Source organism: Notothenia rossii (genome assembly GCF_949606895.1).
Source record: "Notothenia rossii genome assembly, chromosome: 7".
Taxonomy (NCBI): domain Eukaryota; kingdom Metazoa; phylum Chordata; class Actinopteri; order Perciformes; family Nototheniidae; genus Notothenia; species Notothenia rossii.
This window is the reverse complement of record NC_136905.1, coordinates 61,211,422-61,235,630: the sequence shown is the minus strand read 5'-3', so window position 1 is coordinate 61,235,630 and position 24,209 is coordinate 61,211,422. Positions and strand designations below refer to the sequence as shown.

General features: G+C 40.5%; 1 protein-coding gene across 6 annotated transcripts in view; it reads left to right on the top strand.

Moving 5' to 3' along the window:
* pdss2 (prenyl (decaprenyl) diphosphate synthase, subunit 2) overlaps positions 1 to 17,995 on the top strand; it is a 36,512-nt gene extending 18,517 nt beyond the window's left edge. For 2 of the 6 annotated variants that reach the window (XM_079692988.1, XM_079692993.1), the window contains 7 exons: positions 2,504 to 2,566; positions 3,286 to 3,484; positions 11,249 to 11,323; positions 11,974 to 12,138; positions 13,276 to 13,407; positions 14,370 to 14,405; positions 17,614 to 17,995. In XM_079692988.1, the coding sequence (XP_079549114.1) occupies positions 2,504 to 2,566; positions 3,286 to 3,484; positions 11,249 to 11,323; positions 11,974 to 12,138; positions 13,276 to 13,407; positions 14,370 to 14,405; positions 17,614 to 17,769 (826 nt within the window). In that variant the 3' untranslated portion in view covers positions 17,770 to 17,995. The remainder of the gene's footprint in view (positions 1 to 2,503; positions 2,567 to 3,285; positions 3,485 to 11,248; positions 11,324 to 11,973; positions 12,139 to 13,275; positions 13,408 to 14,369; positions 14,406 to 17,613) is intronic. The other 4 variants (XM_079692992.1, XM_079692990.1, XM_079692989.1 and 1 more) reach the window with 3 other exon arrangements.
* Positions 17,996 to 24,209: the final 6,214 nt, after the last annotated feature.

The window sequence follows — 24,209 nt, the reverse complement described above, 5'->3', positions numbered from 1 at the left end:
TCCAGAAGTGACTGCTGTGTTTGGCGTGGCCGTGCGCTGGGTGCCTCAAAGAGCTCCTTTCTCACTGCTGGCTGCCACAAAGCTCACGATGTGTGTAGTGGAGCCGGGTCTCTGCAGAAACATCCTAATATTAGATCAAATTGGGATAGCCCGGACGCCATGGAAGGGCGTGAGGCAGAGCCTTGTTGGCAGGTTGTTTCTCACTACAGGACACACACACACACACACACACACAAACACACATACCCACACCCCTCATGTCACTACCTGGCACTTGCATCATTGTGACATTGGATCACTAAATCCAACATGCAGCATTCCGTCAGTCATTTGTGATGGATAGCCCCAACCCAAACACACACGCATATATACACACACACACACACACACACACACACACACACACACACACACACACACACACACACACACACACACAGAGCATGACTTGATCACCTCATTTGCACTGTCTTGCGCTCCCTTTCTCTCCCCCACACCTATCCGCACCTCTCCTGGGCTCATTAGCACCTCTGATGGAAGAGATGGAGGGATGGAGGGAGTCGGGGTGGGGCGGGTTTTGGGGTGGGGGGGTGGGGGGTGATTGAAACCTCCGGGGGACGGTCTCCTCCCTCCTGACAGGCAGCATTTGTAAAACATTTCCCACTCTGCTGCCTGACACTGATGATTCACCAAATCACCGCCATGATAGATAGATGGATAGATAGATAGATAGATAGATAGATAGATAGATAGATGGATGGGTAGATGGATAGATGGATGAATGGATAGATGGATAGATAGGTAGGTAGGTAGGTAGGTAGGTAGATAGATATATGTAGATAGAAACACACACACTTCACTAGTATGATAGTCCAACTTGTGCCAACCACACCTCTTTTTTTCTCGTTACAAATGAGAGTGGTGCCACTGAACTCATCTCTTGGCGCGTCTGATGGACAGGCCAGCTCTTTAAATCTCACACAGGGCCGCACTCATATCTGCAAGGCTGCATTTGATGGCGAGGCACACTGCAGAGGGAGGAAAATGGAACAGAACAGTCAGGACAAGGGGCGTGGTAGGGGGCGTTACACCTCGGCAAGATGGCATCGGTTGCTATGCAACTGGGCACCAAAGCTATTTATACACCGGCCCCCTTGTCCCCCTTTTTTCCTCCCCAAGCTCCACTGCTAATGATCAGGATTGCTGTACGGAGGCAAGGCTTTGGGATGTGTGTTTTCACCGGGGTTCATCTGATTTGGGTTTTTGGTCAGCCACTGTTCAATGCTAGGCCTGTCACGATGATTACTTTTTTTGAACGATATGTTGTCCCAGAAATAATTGCAATAAATCATTTAATTTTAATTTTAAGACTATTTAATGCCAGTGATGTATTAACATTGTTACTAAAAAGTCAATCAAGGTCATGTCTCAATATTTTTAAAACAAAAAGATTTATGTTTCCTCTTACAGTATTCCTGTTAGGGTGGGTGTCTAACAAATGTCAATTATAATGGGATGCTAAAAGTGTTTGTCGTAGCCCAAATTCTGATGTCTTTGTTTACCTTTGGGCGTATAAGGCCATTGTGAGGCCACTTCCTGTCTAAGATATAAATTACAAATAAAAATGGCTTGGCCATTCGTACAAAAGAGAATACTTCATCATTATATGGGAACTCTATTGATTTTACACATTATACTTATCAGATCTATGTCTACTAGACGCACTCTCGACTCTCAGACCAAAGTTTTGGCGTCCAAGTTGCATTGTGGGTAAAGTAGGCCCCAGGTTCTGACAAGGAATAGATAAATGAGCAGAATAAGTCATTCTTATAATATCTTTTATCGAATTTAACCGGTGTCAATCATGAGTCCTTCAGTGTTATAGGAGTGTACTGCTAAATCAAAGCTCTATCTTGGTTAGCTCTATCTTTTATTGTAACAAAGTTAAACACCTTTTTTAGATGAAGCTACGAAAATGCTCCCTTTTTAACTTTTCGGACCTGCAGTAAAGTGTTGATCTGAAGCCTAAAGCATTTGCAGATGGCAGGTTGATCACCGATTTATTGTAGTTTTACACTCAACGTAAGTAAAATGCCACAGCAAGGCTGACCTTGCAACATTTAAAATTGTATTTTTATGACCTGAAATCAGCTCTTTATCAGCCTTCTCTTGTTGTAACAATGAACTCTCCTCTTGAAACCCTGTGGAGCGAAGATATCACTCAGAGGCACCTTGTGAACAAGCCACTGTCAATCTGCTAATTTCCTCTTATTTAAAGCCTGAACTTATTAACTCTCATTCGGGGCGACGGTGTTGTTGCTTTGCGTCACCGAGCTGAGAAACCAACCAGACAATGGATGTGATTGAGAGGCGAAACAGATGACATTATTGAATTTTAATCACATCTTCTCCGCGCCGTCGTCGAACACTGCAATTACCTGGCTACAAGATGTGTGTTTGTGTGTGTGTGTGTGTGTGTGTGTGTGTGTGTGTGTGTGTATAGGAAGGGGTTGGAGCGGGAAGGCAGACGATCGGCTCATCAGGTTCTCACAGCGGCTGAAAGAAGGTCATAAGTGGCCATCAGCGCTCCCAACCCTGTCTGGATAGATCCCTCCTGTCGCAGCAGAGCTCCTTCCATATGGAGAGGGGCCTAATTACCCCCCACCAATGGCTGAATCAACATTTGATTATATCCTCCCCAAGGCTACTCTGAAAGCCTCTATTCAAAGACCACTTTTATTATGTCTTTTCTCTCATAATCAAGAATGGCTGTTATTTGCTAATGATACGTTTGATATATATTTTTAACACAACCCCTGACACTGGGGCAGTGAGATGTCTGACATAAGTTCTGTTTGAGTCAGCTGATTTTGACTTGAATGGTTTGTCAAACCCAATTGTTGTTCTAGAGAACTGATTTTTGAATATACATGGTAATTTATTATTTAAAGTTGTCTAAATGTTCCAGATAGCAGTTGGTTGATGTTGTTTGGAGCAGCGCTGTGTATTTCAGTCAAATCAAAAACAAGACTCCGCAATCTGAATAACGCTGTTTTATTGAATGCTAGATGAATACAATGAAACCCACACTACATTTGTTTTGATTGATTCCTTTGTGGTCAGAACACCTGTACGTGATGCTGTGAAGAAATTTATATTTCACCAGCAAAAAGACAATGAATATGATCCTGTCAAAAAGCTCTCTAACTGTCAAACCTCCGGAACGCCTCTTGTAAAAGCTGTTGACAAAAAAGCCAAACATGTATTCTTTGTTTTGTTCTGTAGCCAGCGTAACTTGGCAGAAATCACAGAGTTGATCCACACGGCGTTCCTGGTGCATCGCGGGATAGTGGACCTGAAGGAGTGGACAGTCTCAGATGGCCCACTGAAGGACATGGAGTTCGGGAATAAGATCGCCGTCCTGAGCGGCGACTTCCTGCTAGCAAACGCTTGTACCGGACTTGCCCAACTGAACAACACTAAGGTACCCTGTCTATTAATAACAAATGATTAGTGTAACTGTGAAATGTTTGACCTATCATCAGTGATATTTTTGAGGAAACACCGCTTTGAACGATCTCCCGGTGGCCATTATAATCCCTGTTGACCTTTATCCCTTCGTCTTTTTTCAACCCCATATAGCATCCACACTCCATTTCAGAGTTCCCACTATTCACGGAATTTGTATCATATGATTTATTTTTGAGAGGTATTTTCCTTCTTTTTCCACAGCAACAAAGCCCTACATATTCATTTCATAGAACAACATTAAGTGGTTATCGTTGTCTTTTTTATTTTGTCTCCATCTGGATCTGAGTCTGCATTGGTGTGATTTTTACACTGCAATTGCCAGAGATGCTTTTTCATTCAAACAATGAAGCCCAGTGATTCGCATCCTGGGGGGCAGTGAGATATATCTGAGTGCCCGCGAGATGATCACATGGATCATGTGGCTCAGTGGGATATTGCGCTGATCTTCGGAACCGGGGAGAGCTAGTTCGGGTTCTACTCTAGTCAGTATGTCGTTGTGTCCCTGGTCAAGACACTTCACCCAAAAATGCTCCTTTTGGGATTGCCCCCAGTACTGAATGTATGTAAGTCGCTTTGGATAAAAGCGTCTAACAAATGACATGTAATGTAATCAACAAGATAAGCTTGTTTTTATTGTGCTGTGTTGAACGAAGCAAAACACCACTTTCGTGGTTGGTCCGGCAACTTCCGTTATGTAGCCAAGATGGCGATTGTTGAGAGTAACCAGTATTCCACACTCAACTTTTTGACCATTATGAGTGCTGCATCATAGTGCACTGCATTTAGTCATACTTAAAAATGGGATGCCCTTTTGCACTCAAGATAGCTGTTGTTGGCACAGAAGTATGCAAATTGAAACAGGGTTTTATGGTCGAACTGAGGAGGCCAGCAATGGGAGAAAAAAAAGATGTTAGATGCTTACTAGAAAGTTTGTGTATTTTTTGAGTGAGAGAACTAAAATTCAAGGGGCCCAGGAGCTGTCTGTGTGCTGCCATCTTGGATAATCATATCAAAACGTACAAGTGCTAGTTTTGTGTACCAGTGTGGTGCTGTGCGGTTTGATATTATTTACACCTTTCCAGGTCATATTTAATGTCTTTCACACTGTATTTATATAAAACACTTTTCCAAAAACAGGTCTTTGTAATGGTTAAGAGTTTGGTCAGGAGACACTGTAAACATGGACGCCATGGGAATGCTTCTTATTGAGTTTTCTGGAGGTAAGTGTGGTGGTGGTCGTGTGGTCACAGATCATATCTCTTGCGTAGCCTGGTAACCTCTCAGTGACAGAAGCTGTCACCACGCTGCTCTGTCAGAATGTGGTTGCCTGAGTGGATCAAAATAACCATATCTCTGCCATCAGCTGGACCGAGCCTTATCGCTTTCCCTGACGACTCTTATTCAGCACACAGTCTAGGAGCAATGAGATGCCCTCCCAAATGGAAGCGGTATCCATGGTGGAAACACAGCAAGAGTTACGAGGAACCATTTCCTTTTGAATTAAAACATATTTTTAAGGTGTGGCATTTCCTTTCCAGTGCTAATTGGCTTTCATTAAGATTTGTCACTGCATCAGTACTGTGTGAGATGATTGACAAACGGGAATTATAGTAATGGAAAAGAAAAACACACTGAGAATGAAATGATGGCAGATCTGCTGATGACTTGAGCTAATGATGATGTAATCACATTAACATCCACACTGTGCGTTGGCACTGGTTGAATGGAAGTTGTGGAGCATCTGTCCCTTAAGTGGGGCTCATTGTCAAGGTGAGAGCAAAGCCATTCAAACTCAAGTGGCACCAAGTGACACCAGAAACTATTTGTCGAAAACAAACCTGCTGTGTTTAGGAGTGTGAGTGTAATGTGAAGCGGCCACAGGAAACGTCCCCAAAAAAGGAAGTTTTAAAGGTAATAAGGAGATGGACATCTGATAGCCAACAGTTGCTCGTGTTTGAAAAGGTTAGCAAAACAAAATAAACCGAGGGCAAACCAAGCTGTGCACTGATGCTCATATTCTGCTGTGTTTGTGTCAAGCTGTTCTTAAATACCTTATGACCAGGGGGGAAATTAGGTTAAAGCAAAAGTCAATCATTGTGAGTTTAAGTTACAGGAATTGGATATGTTTGGGACACTTTTTTTTTTTCAATGGTGTGGTGATCCTGTTTACTCCCCTCCTGTTCATGTTGACTTTCCTCCATCACTTTTACTTGACTTTCCTTCCTTCACTTTTATTTGGTTTGAGTGAAAGAAAACAATCTAAGTTCATTTTACCTGAAGCGGTCTTGTAAATTAGGAACTTTGATTAGATGCACACAATATCATCAAACTATTGTGTCTATCAACATAAATTGAGGAGACTCGCTATCCATTAATGGCTGTATTAAAACAAAGACGTACATATTGTAGCCGGCATGAAAATCCAGACTACACTCGAGTTGTGAGGCAATAAAATGTTCTAAATTCAAACAGCAAAGCCAGAGATAGTCTAGTCTGTAGAATGGGTCAAGTTCCAAAAACACTACATTTCCTTTGATGCAACTGGAAATCATGTTTTGTTAGACCCCCTACTCTCACCTCATTTTTTACCTCACACCTCCAGTTTATAAAAATAACCCTGAAAAGATTGCCCGATTTAATGCTGCACATTTTTAAAAACGCACAGTTGATACACACACAGCTTGGACCGCTGTGACATTCGGGGATTTGGAACATTTTAGTTTTTATATTTGGATAGTTTTTTTAACTCGGCGTGTTTCTCCTAATGGAAGATATATGGGCCGTTTGCACCTTTCAGCCACCGTACATAAACCTACATAAAACACTACTGGAGCGGGAAAACCTCAAAAAGCATAATAGGGCTTCTTTCAAGTTTTAGAGCCACAAAAAGAATTGTTGGACATAATAATCTTATCTTATCTTATAATACTGAACATATCAAGCTTTGCTCCTAGGCTAACTAGGAACTTCCCAGTTGTAATCACTAATTGGTTTAGCTCATTAGGATAAACAAGGATACAAACAGACATTTACATTTTTGAAACTTAACATTTCTCTCTGGCAAATGCAAAGAAAGCCAACTTTAGATATGTATGACTCTGCATCAGCTCCAAAGGGTGTTCAAAGAGTGCAGTTTGAGTCTGGTATGTATAAAAAACAGATTGCCTGTCTCTTCTTGCAGCTTGTGTGTGGCCATTGTCCCTCATCTCTTTAACACACAGGGTGACAGATGAGTCGTTCTTGCAGCTTTCAAAGTTTTTCTCATAAACCGGGACTTTTTCTCCTTCTTCTTTTAAGGCAGTGAGAGTGATGGAGATTATGTGTCGTGGCCTTGAGAGGAAACCTATGCCGCTACTTGTATAAACTGTAAAGTAATCTCACCGCCAGGCTCCGGTTTCTCCCCCCTCGCAGACCTGTCGGCAAAACACGATCTGGCTGGATTTGGGAATGGAGTAAGGGGGAGGCAGGGGGAGAGCTTATCTGATACTTTCCAAAAAAAGACCCCCACCGGCCCCCACTTCCCAAGGCAGGCAGAGACACCACATCTGGTAATACTGTAGGCACATTGTCCTTCCAGGTCTGCGGGTGGAGCTCGGGTTTCCTCAATATTTTCCCCCGGTGGGTTCAGTTACCCAGAGGGCACGGCGGGGACTGACGGAGCAGCGTCACCAGACTTTTCTGATGAACCAAGGATGTCTGGCATGAGCTGAAGGAGCTCTAAATTTAACCTCATTCATGTGAACCGTACGGGCGTGGCCTCCACCCCCCGTCCACACAGCTCTGAGGCTGTGAATGAAGGACGGAGACTTTTCATTTTCACTCATACATTAGATCCAGACCTGTCATCTGAAATGATGCAGCCTCTCATCTGGGGGTTGATAATTGGCTGCCAGTGTTTCTCGAAGCTAAAAATGTAGTCATGCATGCCCCCTGTAAGAGGGAATAGGCAACTGCAGCAGACACTCACACCTCCACAATGCACTGTGGGAGAGAATAAAGATTTGTTTTGTTTATTTATATATGTTTTAGTATGAATTGTAATTCCAAAAGCAGCATGTTTTCTTTTTGCCGCATATTTATTATATTATAGTGTAAAGAGTCATATCAAACACCAAGATCACAAAGGAACACAAAATCAAACCAATGCAGCTTGATAAAAACAAACAAATCAGCGAGCAAAAAATGAATAAAATAAAAAACTTGAAGAGTTTTCGATTTAGTGGAGTAAGTGAGAGTCAATAAAGAAACATTATGAAAAAATCATTAACCTAAAAATATATATTTGAAAGATTATGTTTAAAATAAAAGGTTTTTCTCCATTTCCAGTTTACATTTTTTTTCCTTTGCTTTCTCTACCTCTATTACTAAAAAGCACTGACTCATTAGTCGATTTTTGAAGTTAGTAAATAGGGATGTCCCGATCACCTTTTTTGCTCCCGATCCGATTCCGATCATTTGATTTTGACAATTTGCCGATACCGAATTTTCCCGATCCGATATTTATGCAATGCATTAAGAGGAAAAAAAGCATTCAAGTTGTCCCTTAAGGTTATTTTTTTATTTAAATTGGATATTCTATCCAACATGGATATAGCTTCTTTTTTTCACAGCAGCACTGGATCAGTTCAGTTGTGCAGCATTGGATCAAAACAAAATAAAGCTTATCAGTACTTGTTAGCTTACTGCTACAATTAGACACTGCGCCCTGCCCACTCTGTTGCCAGATTTGAGCGAAATAAGCAACCAGGTCTATGAAAACAAGCCCCAAAGAAGCAACACATACATGATGTTGTGTAATTTGAAACCAAAACTAAGGCCTCAGGATGACTTTAAGACTTGAACATGGTCCGTTTTTTGTTTTGTAACATTGAATACAACATTTTTAAAAAGTGTTTTTAAAAAAAATCCCGTTCCCCGATTTTTTTCTCCCGATTCCGATCTTCTGAAAATCACGTGATCGGCGATCGGAGCCGATCACGTGATCGGATCGGGACATCTCTATTAGTAAACTAAGATTTCTCTTTGAATGCTTTTCCACTTATTTCCAAGAAAAGCACATTGCTAGTAAACACTATTTAAAGTGATTCTCCATAATATCAACTAATAGTTTCATTCATTCAAACGTATTCTCTGAATTATTTTTCTATGATTTTCTTTCTGAGAAGAGCCTATTCTGTAAGTATCAACAGATCTGCAATGCTTAAAGTCCAAACTGTTCTATCTTCTATACGCACTCATGTGTTCATATTATTTATAAAAGCGTCAAACAACAGTCCATAGAGTTTTAAAATAGTGTCTTTATTGTACTGTCTATATTTATACAAGCTTCATAGTTTATTCAATATGTATACTACTGTTCATACTCTATATACTTGAGCTTTTTACATATAAATGCTTCTCTTGCACCTCTGGTCTGATGGTAACTGCATTTGATTATCCCAGTACTTTGTGCAGTGACAATGAAGTTGATTCCAACACTGAAAAGAATGAAAACAAGGTGTTTTCACTTATGAAATAAGTAATATGTAATATGTGAAATCTGCCAATAGAAGAAGGGAAGTGTGCTTGGTAAGATATCTTAAAGAAGATGGGATATTTAGATCAGATCTTGTAATTAGCTGGCAACACTTATTTTTAACTATATTTTACGGGAATCAGGAAATGTTTTTCCAAAATAAGCCACAAATGCTCATAAGTTCTTTTATTTTTTAGATGCAACTCAAAATAAGATGTTTTCAAGAGACCTAATAACATACAGTACTTAAGATGCGTTGTCTGAAAACAAGACCCTATATCCCACTGCATTGTTACTTTAGTACTTTACTTTTGAGTTATTAGCTCTTATATCAAGTGTAAATACATATTCTGACTACATTTTAGACAAATATACTTGGCAAGACTTCCAGTTTGTGTAGTGAATCTGAATCAAAGGCAAAGACGTGAAATAAATCCTCAAACATTGCAGAGAAAAAGAGGAGGCTAAAATCCGATCATGGCTCTTTAACCTTATTTCCCCCCTGGACACAGTTCTATTTGGTTTCACCGTCTGACTTTTAGCTCCATTTCAGCCCCTCACACCGGACCGACACCGGATCTGTCTATCCTCTGGACTCTTCTATAAATACAAAGTATAATGAAGCAAGATAATGAGCCGCTGAGTTCACATCTCACCTCCTGATCTCTTCACAGCCAGCTGTTGAGATGAGCGCTGTCACCTCTCGCTTCAGTCAGGGGGAAATTGTGTTTTTTGACTTGTAATGAAGGAGCAGGTTATAGGCTCAGAGTTAAAGGACGCCTCAACAGGACACACGGCTGATCAAACACCGCAAAAAGTCGATTTTCAATCATGTAAAAAATCCTAAATCAAGGAAATATAAACGTGTTTTGGGGCAGGTTTATGTAAGAGAATTTCAATGATGTCTCTGTGTTGCCCATAATGACCTTAAAGGTTTTACTGAGATGATATTACTGGTTCTGAGTACCTTTTAATGCTTGAAGAGTGACCAGTATTTTAAAGCTGTTTGACCAACAATGGTAAATACAAAAATGCTTGGCTGAAGTCATAATGTATCCCTTCATATGTTAAAAAGCAGATAGAATTCACAGGTTTTGTGTCAATCTAAAACCAGAGCGCAGCAACGTTGTACTTCTATGATAAATACAGTTCACTTTTCACATCTGGAAACGCACTAAGTAAGAGTCAGTTGAACTGTTGGCACGTTTCTTATATCATTATGTGCCATGGACCCACCTTAGCCAATATGTATTCCATAAATATTTCCCTTATGTCAAGAGGATGGCACTATTCCCTCCATGTTGAGCAAGAAGAGCTCTTTACTTTGTATCCAGACTGCTTGTTTTAAGTGTGGCTTAGGGTTAATGGCACCAGCATTTGCTACATTTGATCACATTTCCCTTCATATTGAGAAATATTTATATGATTTGCATCCAGACAAATGTTCTAGTTATTTAGTCTGGCTGCACTTTTGAGATACTTATATTTGTTTTAAAAAAACATTTTTTTTTTCTGTTGGTTGATGATTTTGCTAATTGAAGTAATACTTTGCCCCTTTTTATTGCAGTTTATTTTTGACTTTTTGCTGTTCAATATTTGACTCAGTTGTAAACATGCCAGAGAATGATGTGTGCAGGGTGGCCGCAGGGTCTTAAAAAGTATTAAAAGGCATTTTCCAAGGTATTACATTTTGTAGCTTGTTTTCAATAAGTATATAAATTGTCCAAAGAGGTTGTATTCTACAGTCTGCCTGAATGTAATCATTGCGTAGGTGTGTAGTGTGATTCTGTGTAATTTATTTATGGCATCCCGTTGGATTTGACGTCATCTGAACAGGACATCGCACGCTCACTGCTTGATAGCGCGAAGGTCCGTTTACGCCGGTTGCTAAACAACATCGTTATGGGGAAATGCAAGTTTGCGTCCAAATGGTTGGAAGATAAGGAGGAAGGACAATCAATACTGTATGTAGTCAATGTGAGGTAAAGTGTGTCGCCAATGTAAACGGTTAAAACTCCAAGTGGCGATGAGGTCTTAAAATGTATGGAAAGGGTCTTAAAAAAGGACTTAAAAGTTATTAAATTTGACTTCAGGATTCCTGCATATACCCTGTGTGTGACTCTATTGTCATTTTAATTCTGACAATGCTTAACGATTGAAATGTTCACCCAAAGATTTAATGTTATCGTGTCTGCTTTGCAGGTTGTTGAACTGATCTCGAGTGCCATTGGTGACGTGGTTCAAGGAATCTACAACGAGAACACCAGTAATACGGAGGTAAAGCATCGTTTATACGTTTATGCCAGGACAAAGCCCAACATACTACACAGTTGGGCTTTGTCTGTTCTTCATAACTCCCATAAAAAGACTCAAAACAACAAAGAATGCATTCTAACAAGTATTGTGCGTCTGTGTCTAAAGCCTTTGTTGCCAATGTTGTGATTCATACCTTATTCTCCAAATATCAAACAAACAATTAATATCCTCCTCCAATAGTTTCCAGCTGTGTACAGAAATCAAATGAAATACTGCTTTGTAAATGGTTCTGAATCTAGGTGCTACAAGCTGTTATTAATAAGAAAAAGTACACATTTTGATCAATAACGGATTACAGAGAGTCTTTTTGTTGGTAAACAGGAGTTTCTCTTAATGTTCCCACAGGAGTTTGATGTTGTGTAACTCAGACAGAGTTCCACTTCTGACCACTTCTTCTTCTGTCTGGTTATTCAAGAAATTGCTCGAGCAATAATTGAAACCTTACAATAAATATTTAAGATGCCCCTTTTCTCTATAAGTAAAAACAATTAATAACTGCGGAAATGTTTGTAGATATGTTGGTGTTTACTTCTTTTGAGGTTTGAGGTGTTCTGATGAAGTTGTGCAGTTGCAGCAGGGAGCGCTCAGTGTCTCCGCCCCTCTATTCACAGCAGGAGAACAGTCTGGATGTAAAGGCGTGGGAGGAGCACACCTTCCTGTCCCATGGTGCACTGCTGGCCAAGAGCTGCCAAGCTGCCATGGAGCTGGCCCAACACGACAAGGAGGCCCAAAGTATGGCCTACACGTTCGGAAAACACCTGTCTATGGGCCACAAGGTGAGTCACCTGATCCCCCCCCCCACATACACTGAAAAAACTGAATTGTGTCTGCAGATTTCCAATAACTGTATTAGGTTAGTTGAAAGCAATAATATTACGTTTATGAAACATATTAGGTTCAACTTAATATTATTGCTTTCAACTAACCTAATAGTTATTTTTAAATTTGTTGACATAATGCATTTAATTAAAATCAACAGTTCAGTTGTTTGTAGTAATTACCAGGCAAGGTGGTCTTTGGAGGAAAAATATAATAAAAGTGCTACTATAAATGAGTGATGGGAAACAAGAACACATAACGGACCTCAGACTGGGAGCATATGAACACATGTCCTCTTCTCTCAGAAGTTCTTATCCATTAGTTCTGATTTACTTTGTATCTCTGGGATTCACCAATATTTCAAATATACATATATTTTTAACATTCCACAAAAGTTTTTGAACCCAAGTTTTTTTTTGTCCTGACCCAAGAATCAGGACAATATATTAAATAAATATCTTAAAACCTAATTTGCCTTAGTATAGGTTTGAAAGTATTTATATTTATTGGAAAACGAAATAAATAAATAATGCCGTTAAAACCCTTGCAGAGTGATATTGTGTGTGATAGTATATGAACATATTATATGAGTTGGGTGGTTGAGAACATTTGGTGCATCTGGAGTTGACTTCACTTCCTTTTACTTACCTGAAAATTAAGAGAAAATATTACCTTATCAGTCTGGATATTCTTCCAAAGATTTTGGGATATTTTTATATTTTATCCAATGGGGTTTGAGGATTTGAACCCAAGGTGTCAGGGGCTTTGATATAGCTTTTTTCACTCCTGACCACTGTACGTAAAAAGGTATTTTAATTTTAAGGACCTATGTACTAGTAGGTTTAGCCTGCCCTCTCCTGCTGCAGACCCCTGCAGCGGCCTGTCTGCAGGCCTCAGCGGCTACAAGGAATCTCAGCCGGGGGGCGGGGGGGGGACAGAAATGATGTGTTTGAAGGACAAGCATCAGGCTAGCTGTGACTTACAGTGTACTGTTCCTGCTCATTAACAGCTTCACTCAGTGTTCTCTCCCCTGTGTGGCTGTAATTGGTGTCTGGAGGTGTAATCTCAGTCTGAATGTGCTCCATCTCCTGCAGCTCAACTCTGACCTGCTGCCGTTTGTAAAGAGCAGCGCAGGAGAGTCTGCGACATTCAGCTTTAGCGCCGCCCCCGTTGTTTTCCACCGTCAGATTGTCGGGCAGGAGAGGTGGAGTCAGCAGCTGCAGCAGGTAGGAATGGCCCCCCTGCAGAAATTACATCATACATACGTCCTACATATGTTTTATTTGTTTGAAAGGAGTCTTACAGGCTCTAGGGCAGGGGTTCCCAACCTTTTTTCTCAAGAACTACTGTCACAAACTGGATGAATGTGAAGTATTTTGTTAAAGGAGGATGAAAACGTAATTAAGGAGCACTATTGGAGTGACTTTGATGGTTATTGGACTCAGGATTAATTCATTTGGATTCCCGCTGTATGAAGAAATTAAAGGACGGCGCAAGTGGAAACAATTCACAAAGGGATTAAACTGTTTAAAACACATGCTCAAAGTAAGCCGGATTTTGCCGATGTGTTTATGTGGATTCAAAAGTCGTAAATAATCTACAAAATGGAGGAGACCGATCTGATCGGAGCAACTGTGACAAATAATCCAATTGAAACCGGCATGGACAATGACTATGGCATGGACAATGACTACATTTTTCTTCAACAAGCAACCAAACGTGTCAAACGTGCAAGCAGACTGGATTTTTAAGAAGTTTTAGCCTTGAAAATAAGGGGGGGGAAAAAGCCTTGGAGGTATTTTAATTAATGAATTTTCTAATAATAATAATGCATTTTATTTATAGAGTGCTTTTCTACAAACTCAAAGACCCTTTACAGAGTCAAAATCATAGCTTAAACCAATGCAATTAGATCATTTTTTTATATTTGGTACATTTTTTAATATGAGGTTAATTTTCTTTTTCTTCAAAAATGTAGTCAATTTCAAAAGATGTTTGTTTTTGAGTATATCTTTTTTTTAAACATCATTTATTTCCCAAATGATATATATTTAAAAAATGCGTAATTTATTACAAAACAATATTCAGTTCAATCAAAATGGACTTGATTTAAAAGTTGTTCATCCTAATGTTCCATACCCTTAGAATCCTGTGTACTGTCACTGATAATGACTCTCTTCTCTTCAAGGTAAAAACACGGAGGAATGAACTGGATTACTCAAAGGTAAGCCTGTGGTTTATGTATTCCTTTACTCACAATCTGAACTCCACTATGTTACAAAATGCTTGTACCCAGATATGCTTCCTCAGTTGCCTCTGTGCTGCGTTTAAGCTTTTATCATTTCACCTTCATATATTCACCTGTTTACTAGTCGGCAAGGCCTCTAACAGAGAGAGGAACAGGGCATTTTCTTGCTGTAACATATATCAAAGTTGAGAAACAAGCTTCCCAAAGTCAATGTGTGAGGGGTGATCGGGGTGCAAGAGGAGAGCGGAGCTGCAGAGGAGGGGTCTGACAGTGGTGTGGGGGTTATCTGGTCCCGCCTGAAACCAGAGCAGGAAGGATTAGTTACCGAGGCCTATTTACGGAGGAGACACCGAGGCTCTGAGACAGTGGCATTGTGAGAGAATCTCCTTCAGCAAAAAAGGGGACAGAGGGAGAGATTTGAAGGGAAGGAGAGATGAGGGGACACAAGGAGGAAAGCTGAGAGCAGCACACGGGGAGGGATACCATTTTGGGGAGGAACAAGAAAGACCTTGAGTGTAAAGTTTTTGATTCAGAATAGAGATGGGGACGCATAACTGCAGGAACTTTGTCATGTGCTTTCATCCCGATCATTTTGATTACCGGTAATAACTATCATTGTTTGCAGAAACTCCCATTTGACAGCTTTTCCATTTGGTTGAAAGCAAGTTCTATGGAAGCAATAAGATTACAATTAAAGTGTAATATGTACTAGAATTTAGATTTATAGTTATAGTATTATTTTGTTACCTTTTTAGAGGTATTAAAAAGATCTTAAGTCATTAAATGTGAGTTAAACAAACCTAGTGTCTTGTCAATATGATATACTCATATATTTATATAGTCTTAAAGTTACAACCATTATGATAATGTGGGCCACGATGAAATTGAGTGTGACACCCTTGGTCTAGTGTCTCAAAAGATGACTGATGATATCTAGAAATAATGACTTACTATTGAAAGAATTAAAACGTTCTAATAATATTGACTATTTTGCGGTATCAAGTGATTATTTCAATGAATGATCTAATTATCCCTGCTGTCGTGTTCGTTTCTCCCCCTTTGGTGTTCCCGGTCAGATTTGACCGTACAAAAAACATTAATCATCACCAATTTTGATTGAACCCCCTTTTAATCTGTAAACAATGTCTCAGACTACTGGTTTACGTGAATAAGTCCAGAAACAATGCAAAGAATAGAAACTGGAAATGAATTCCAAAATGAACATTTAGTCCATTGTGGGTGTGTACTATCTGAAGGATAAACATTATCTAGGGTTACCCATTCATTTTCTATGGCAATCATTTTTGAACAGGAACATCATAGGTGTTAAAAAGTGAACTAAACCACTCAAAATTCAATGAAAGTGGTGATCAGCAATTTGATACGTTGAAATGCCTTCTGCGGAGGCCTTAAACACATTATTTATGATTGATTAAAGTAGTCAATCGGTCACATTTGACCCGAACATGACAGCAGGGCTAACCATGACTCTCAGAATGTTTTTTTTACATTGGCAGAAATGGGCTTCCATAGATTCCAAAATTGGTGAAGGTGAATATTATCTAAAGACATTAATATTCACACTAATAATAAAATAAAATCTGACTACATTGAAAAAGGGAGGATGACTTACTTTTGCCTAAAGCCTTTCAGAAGCTTCAACCCATTCAATGAGATATTGATTAGATCAGTGAGTAGAATTAAACAAAAAGTGAATAAAAAGGATGAATCTGCATCACGCAACATGACTCTCTTCATGTAGGGACATCAGAAAATGGATGGATGTGGAACTTATAAGGTCAACTGACATACAGGATACATTAAGTCAATGCAGAACAAATAACAAGTTGGAAATGAGGGTGGAACATATTTTTTTAATGAAATAAGCAGAGCAGGTGATGCAAAGTTCAGCACCTGCAGGCTTTGTTAAAGAGGAAAGGCCTTCGGGAGTTTCTACCTCCAGAATTCATGAGGTTAAAACGCCCTCAGCAAAAGATGTCCAACACACCAGTAGAGAGGCACAAAGAGACACCCACATTCTCCCAGTCTGAATACTCAAGCTGTTGGTTAGGGCTGATCTGACATGATGTTTTCACTTTCGCTTCTATAAAATGTATATGTTGTGTGTGTTTGTAAGGCCCAGGTCTTCTATACAAAGACACTATTGAGAGGGAAGGTTCTTTTATGTAACTAGGTGTACTTTGACAGCGGTTTAAAGGCGCCTTATTGTGCTTATTGCCTTAAATGCTAATGTTTGTATTGTGTGTCTACTGTGACATGACTCCATGCTTCAATCTTCAAAAAGCTCTTTATTTGTCTCATTCTGCCTGTGCTGCAGCACCTCTTTTCACCCTCTGTCTGAAACCAGAGCCCAGTCTGCTCTGATTGGTTAGCTGGCTGGCTCTGTTGTGATTGGTCAACTGCTTAGAGATGTCCCGCCCTTCAGCCTATCATGTACAATTCGTAAGAGTGCTAGCCAATAGCAGCATAGGTGTTACATAGTGATGTCACTATGTTAGGCAAGTAAACAAAGGTGTCCAATGGAGGCATTTTTAAGGCAGGGGGAGAAAACTCCCTCTGGAAGGAACTTTGGGATTGTAGCCTTTGCAGACCATTAGCATGCACACAAACCTATATTACAGACTACAGGAAAGGGGAAACCCAAGAAGTATAATAGGGCCTATAATTCACATATTACGGCATAAACATTATATAATAAAGTGTGTGGGATAAAGTTATCAAACACTATCAATATCTTTGGGCAAGTACATATAACATTATCATTTTGGCACAAGAAAGTTGCTGTGCAGTGATCTGATGCCACAATTAGCAGACAGCAGAGACAGAGGATCTGTGAGATGAAAGGTTAGAAACATAAGATAATAAAACATTCTGTGCATTCGCTACTAATCTTTTAAATATAATTCATCGCGATGAGTCTGACATGTTCCCCATGAAATTAAAAGCAGTAGGCTGCCTCCAGCGGTGCCGGGGGCAGCGTGCAATAACCGTACCTGATTGTGTTATACAGTGGCTCTCTGCTTTGCTTCAGTTCAATCCAGGTACTTAAAGAGTCCCTTAATTTAAGGGTAACTTTTGCTGTCTCTTTAACACTTTGCAGCTGGATAGTAACAGGAGTGACACTAACTGTGACAAACTAACGTGTGTTTTCCTCCCTCGACAGCTTTTGGCAGCAGTTAAGTCTGAGAAAGGCGTGAGCACAGCAATGGACTTATGCTGTTACCATGGCAACAAGGCTCTGGAGGCCATACAGGCTTTCCCCTCCTCCGAGGCTCGATCCGCCTTGGAGAACATCGCCTCTGCCATCACCAAATTCTGACCTGTGCTCACACACACGTACACACACAGGGTGTCTTTGTCCGCAACAGGATGAGGAGCACTGAACTGTTGACACTTACGAAACAAATCAACTTATTTTGTGCCAGGTGCTGACTGCTGGAGAAACGGTTCTGCTCCGCCGGGGATGACAGTGTGCATCAGAAATGCAATGGCTGTATCCATAAATGGTCATCATTAAAAACAAGGAATAAAAACACATTACTTCAGCATCATGTCATGCATTGTGTCGGCTCCAACACGTACCCTTCCTCTCCGGGTGGAGAAAATCTCACGCCAAGCTGGATTAAAAACCTGGCAGTTTATTACCACCTGGCTTATCAGCTAAGGCACATACCAGGCAGAACGTAATGTAAGATGTTTTGAAGTATTGTTATTGTCATCTGGAAAATGTACCATGAACGGCAGCTGATCACTTCACCCTGGTTCACCCGCTCATTACTGTACACCTCAGATGATGCTGAAATCATAGCTGCTGGATGTAGTGGGTGTATGCCAAATTGAAGAGAAGCTTGAATCCAGAAAAGTCTCAAAGTCATGTTCTAGCAGGTTTTAGTTTTTTTTTTAAGTCGTTTTGTGTGATGTTCTCTTCACAGAGGGGAAAAGGGCATGAATCAGGAGTAATGTCACCTATGTTGCCTTATTATGTCTGTCCCCACGCCTGTGTATGTGATCCAAGTGGACCCAGGGGCGGGGAAAGGTCACACAGTCTCTCCCCTTGGCCCAGCCAGCGAGCGCATTGAAGCTCCGCCAAGCAGTAATTATTAATGAAGAGACCTGAGCAAATGGACAGGAAATGCAGAGGTATTGATTGGGCCGGCTGCCCTGCTCCAAGCCGTACAGGCTGGCGCCAGCCTGGTGGCCTGTGGTTTCCCAGGCTGCTGTCTGCAGAGGGAGGGGAGGGGGGGTGCAGTCAAGGTGTGAAACCAGGCCACTGTGGCAGCAGTCTGTCACATCCAGGCCACACCTGAAGGACGGAGCAACAGAGACGGGACGAGAGGAGATCTAGGACTAAGGGAACATACCTAACACAAAGAGTTCTGTGTAGTTCAGCAGATAATGTTGGAACAACCACATGTGTTTGATTTTGAATTTGGATAGCAAGAATCATGAGAATCAAAAAGAGACAACTCAAAAGGAGTTTAATTTGAGAAGCTGATTAAGGATTTAACCATGCTAGCAATTTGTTCCTAGGCAGTGTACATTCACTACTTTGGTCGAGACTAACCTACGTATCACAGTATTAGAGGGAGTGTTATGACATTCACATTCCCTAAAGGATGAATCTTCCTAACTTTGGTTTAGCAGCGCTTTGAATTTAGCACTCATTAGCAAACGTTAGCATCAGGGACGTGCACAGACATTTGGAGGGGCTATTGCTCTAAACTGGAAAAAGGGCCTCCCCCTGATAAAAAAGACCTTTTGAAAATTGTAACTTGTTTTTAGTGTAAAAGAAAAAAAACTATTATTACATCAACTAAATTGAACAGTAATTCACATCTCATAACAAAGTAAGCTAAGGCGACTACTTGCATTCGATAACTTGATTTAAAAAATGAAAACCAGGGACATTTTTTGTTTTCCGGTCCATATCTCATCAAAAATATCTAATGTTAGTAAATATTAAAGACAAAATTGAGACAATTATGTTCTAATGTGACCATTGTAACTGCTGTGCAGTCCAGACAGGCTACTGATAAAATAGGGCCTCTAACTAATTACCTTAAAGAAACTCACTAATTAATGAAACCAGTTCAATTCGCATTATTATTATTCTTATCATTCTTTATGAGTGCAGTGACGGTAAGGTATCTAATTACTTATTTATTTAGTATTCCATAACTTAATAACAGAGATGGTCAAACTAAAGTAGAGACATGGCAGAATTCCTACAATGAAGCGGGACATTGAACTGTTCACCCGTGAGAGGGCGATCAAGAAAAGAGAGCGAGCGGCCCCATTAAGGGAGTTTACAGATGAAAAGACACAGAAAGACAGAAGCTAAATAAGAACAAGTGGTGTTTTTTTGTAAATAACTGACGGTAACAAGAGGAAGTAAAGTCCCCTGGTTTGTCCCTTATAACTGCCATGAGACAACTCAAAATCAAGTTTCCAAAATCCGACACTGAGGTGGTCTTAACGCACCGGCAGATGACAGCGCTGACAAAGTGTGTTTCCCGCAGCGAGACGCTACAATACTAATTGTGGGCTTATGTTGATTCGGCCACAACAACAAAAAAGAAAAACAAACTCTCGCTTTCTCCAGAGGGGCAGGTCAGCCAAAAAGGCCAAACGGGCCGTTGCCCGGGCTACATTAGCCCGTACCTGTGCACGTCCCTGGTTAGCATGCTAAATGATGTTGGCGTTTGCACAAATTGCAGCTTGTCTGTACGCTCTTAGTCTTGTATATTGAATGTATTTGCAAAGAAAAACTATAACACAACTTTTCAAGTGCCTTTAAGTTGCACCAATATAGCACATTTTAGTTCTGTCATTTATTAAAAATGCTACACGAATTACGTTTTTTGCGGTGGTCAGAAAGTATGCATCGCACAAGTTCCCTTAACGAAAAGCAAATGGTATTTTTCCTATTCTTCCAATTAAAAAAAAATAATACTCGCAAATAAAACCACTTTTATGACTTTTAAGCGTAAAGGAAAACGCCAGAAGTACCAGCTAACTCTAAGCTATAAACAAACACACCAAGGTCACGCGTAGTCGTATTTATTTTGTTAGCAAACCGCCTTGTTAAAGCTATTTTATGCTTCAACATTAATGAGTTGTGTATTTGCGGAAATATTTTATGTCATAGAAAATAATTGTAAATCTCTTCAAATCGTGTTAACACAGGCCCCTTATTTCACGCAGCAAACCATAAACAAGTGATTTTGAGACTAGTTCATGCAAAAAGGCTAACACATTTCTGGGTTCAGGACTCATTACTGCAGCGCTCAATAGTTCATGTCAAATGTTGTTAAATAAAAACAAAACATTTAAAGATTAGATTCTGCTATTTCCTGCATACTATAGCCTACCTATTTTACAAGTGTCTAGTTTATATGGTCGTCTCAATCATCCAATCAAATAGTGATACCTCAATTAGTTAAAAGGTTTAAGACATTTGGCCCAGCATCAGTGTTTGAGAGTTTGAGCGTGGATGTGGAAAACACATATGGTTGGAAAAGGGGGAAGGGGAGATGATGAGGAGTGAACTATTTCAAAAACAAGCCCCTGTCTGTTGTTGGGTTGTTTGTCCACTTCCTCTTCTGTTTGGGTTTCCGCTGCTTTGGCTTCCTGGGTACAGCGAGGTAAGGCCTGTGCCAGATACGCCTCCGGCTCTTCATGAAATATTTATCCTTGCCGCGAGGAGACATGAGGAAAGTTACATGGAAAGTTAAAAGGCCCAAACAAGGAAGGAGGCTGGGGCTCTGCCAGAATAACAAATATAGTTCCTAAACAGAACTTTTTATAAGACGCGAGGTCTGGCCTTCGCAATGAAACTGTTGCAAAGGCGGTCCCTGTAGAAATCAACCAGGCAGTGCAGAAGACGATTTGATGGTATGAGTTTTTTTGTTTGTAACTCGAAAAGAAAACAGTACTTCAAGCTAAATGTTTAATGCAGAACAGAATGTGTAGCCTTTTTTCTTCCCAGACAGCATTCATCTTTTTGATAATTCTGCAGTCCGAATGAAGAGGGGAGCGGTTTGTCAGCTTTTATGACCTGCACAGCAGAAACCTGACACTGTGTTTGCTTACAGTTTCCAGTTTGAGAGTCTTGGGTGTCATGCAAGTAAGAGTTTGCAAGACTATAAGTTTACATGCACAACATGGTAACAGCGGCTCTAGTGTGCCCGGCCCAGACGATGAGTGGTGTAATTACAGCAGGGTCCAGTGGAGAGAGTTGGTCAGCACATATTCCTTTACACACACACACACACACACACACACACACACACACACACACACACACACACACACACACACACACACACACACACACACACACACACACACACACACACATGTGCAAATACATGTGTCGATGCTGGGGTCAGAACCACTGTCATCTCAGGAGTTTGACAGAAAGATAGTGTTTGTAAAACTTGTTAAGAAAATTATACTCAACGTTTCTTTTGTTGATATTCTGAACATGTTAAATATTACCGTATTTTACTGTTTTCACTGAGCCGTTTATTCTTTCAGGGGGGGAAAGAAGGAATTAGCCTTTATATATTTGCGAATGCTACAGAGCTGAAACACAGAGTAGGAATTTCTTCAGTTTTATGGAGAGGCTTTTTTTATGTGTTCTCCCTGTCAATGACGTCCAGCTCAAGGTCTCATTGTCTCCTGTTTAATTTGTGCCTCAGAGTTCAGAGCCTTATGAGTTTGGAACTTTTCTTTAAGATGCTGATCCAGGCAGTATCTTCTGATGTACTGCTTGTTGAGGCAGTTTTTTTATTTCTGTTGGTGGTGACATTAATTAGACTAATCACAATGGTGGTCTGATCATCTTTGCATAAAATGGCCACAGATACAAAAGGTCTGGGTTTCATATGTGATTATCTCTCAATTGGTAAACCCTGTGATGGACTGATGCCCTTGCCAAGGTGTTTCCCAGCCTCCTTTTCTACTGCATGCTGGGATACATTCCCTGCGGCCTCTGTGACCCTGTTAGGAATAAGCCAGTATGTAAAATGACTGAGTGAATCTGAATGTGGAATGATATCAGAGCCTCCATTAGTCTTCCTGTGAATGGCCTATCAGTAAACACCTGCTAATATCATCATATATCTGACGGTGATGGATGAGAGTCATTCTGCTGCGATAGGAACAGTATGGCTGATTGGCCTCCCCGACTCAGACGAGCATATTGGCCAAAAATGACACTTTAACGAGCTTTTCCTGGGTGTTAAGTGCTGCGCGCCGGCCCCTCTTCGCAAGCCGACGCCTGGCTGACCCCGGGCCGTGCTTCCCCCCGCACAGGGCCGGCTCGCTCCATTGGCTGACAGATCAGACTGCCATGGAGACAGCTCATTAGTGGAATAATGAGAAGCACAGCAGCCACACGTCCTCTTGTTATATCATATCTGTATCGACATATTTGTGGTGGAGGACAGAACATTGGGTGCTAGTGGGTGCATGAAATGATTAAAATAGGATTATGGCATTGTTCATCTCTCACTCACTGAAATCTTTGTTCAACAGGGGAACAAATTCACCATCTTTGCTTATTGGCACATCTATTTTTCCCCTTATTAAAACAATACAGTAGAGTTTCAAAAGATTGCCTTCTTTTAATTATAATATCTATTGCTTTCAGCTGCCACAGTTCAAAGATGATGTATTTGACAGCATTTTCTTTATGGTTTAAAGCAGGGGTCACCAACCTTTTTGTCACCGAGGGCTACTTCAAGGGTATTGAGTAATACGAAGGGCTACTTGTTTGATACAAACTTCCTGAATAACATAATTGCACGGTTCACCTTTAATGATAATATTATTATTAATAATAATCAGAATACATATTAATTTACTGTATGTGAAGGACTGTCTGATCACATGTTAATGTTAATTATTCCTCACAATAATTATTAACAATGATTTACCATTGCTATAGCAACCCCATTGTTTTGTTATGAAAATGTATCTATATTTATACACATTCTCGCGATATTTATCAGGGGTCGTTGTAATGCTGCGTTCACACCGGACGCGACTTCGCTCTAATCGCTCGAGTTTCACCGCTGCTGCCAGCTGTGTTTACTCGCATCATTCAAACAAGACGCGCTGGCTCGGGAGCTACAACTACAACAAAATGAACATATTTTACCGTGATTAAATTGTAATACACGTTTTAAATGATGCCGAAGTAACAACATACTGATACCGTTTAGTAAAAACCATGAATTAATGCTTGACAAGTCTGCAGACAAGACGGCAGGCGAAAAACCTTTTAAAATGCTTGTTTTCTGAATGGAGATTGGGTCGACCAGGCTAAGCTAACGTTGTATATGCTCATTCCACACTCATAACAACGGCCTACAGACATAAATAAACCAGTGACTGCATTCGCCATGACACAGACAGTCTGTGGCTTGTACTTGTTTAACTTTTGTCCAGTTTCTGAAAAGATATGAGGAGCTGTGATCTCTGTTTGCTAACTGCTAACAGCTAACTGCTGATGTTTTCTGGTTGAACATCAGTGGCAGTGTGTTTGCGGTGTGGTGATGAGGCCCATGATCGTAGCTGCTCATGCTAGCTTGTCTCAGCTAAAGGTGGAACGGAGATTTGGTGCGTGGAGTTCAACTCTGAACCTATCTGGGGTCAGAGTTCAATTTCACGCACCAAATTTCCATTTCACTTACATATGTACATACAAAATGTGTGCTTTTAAACTGTTATATTCAATATGGTCATTTTAAA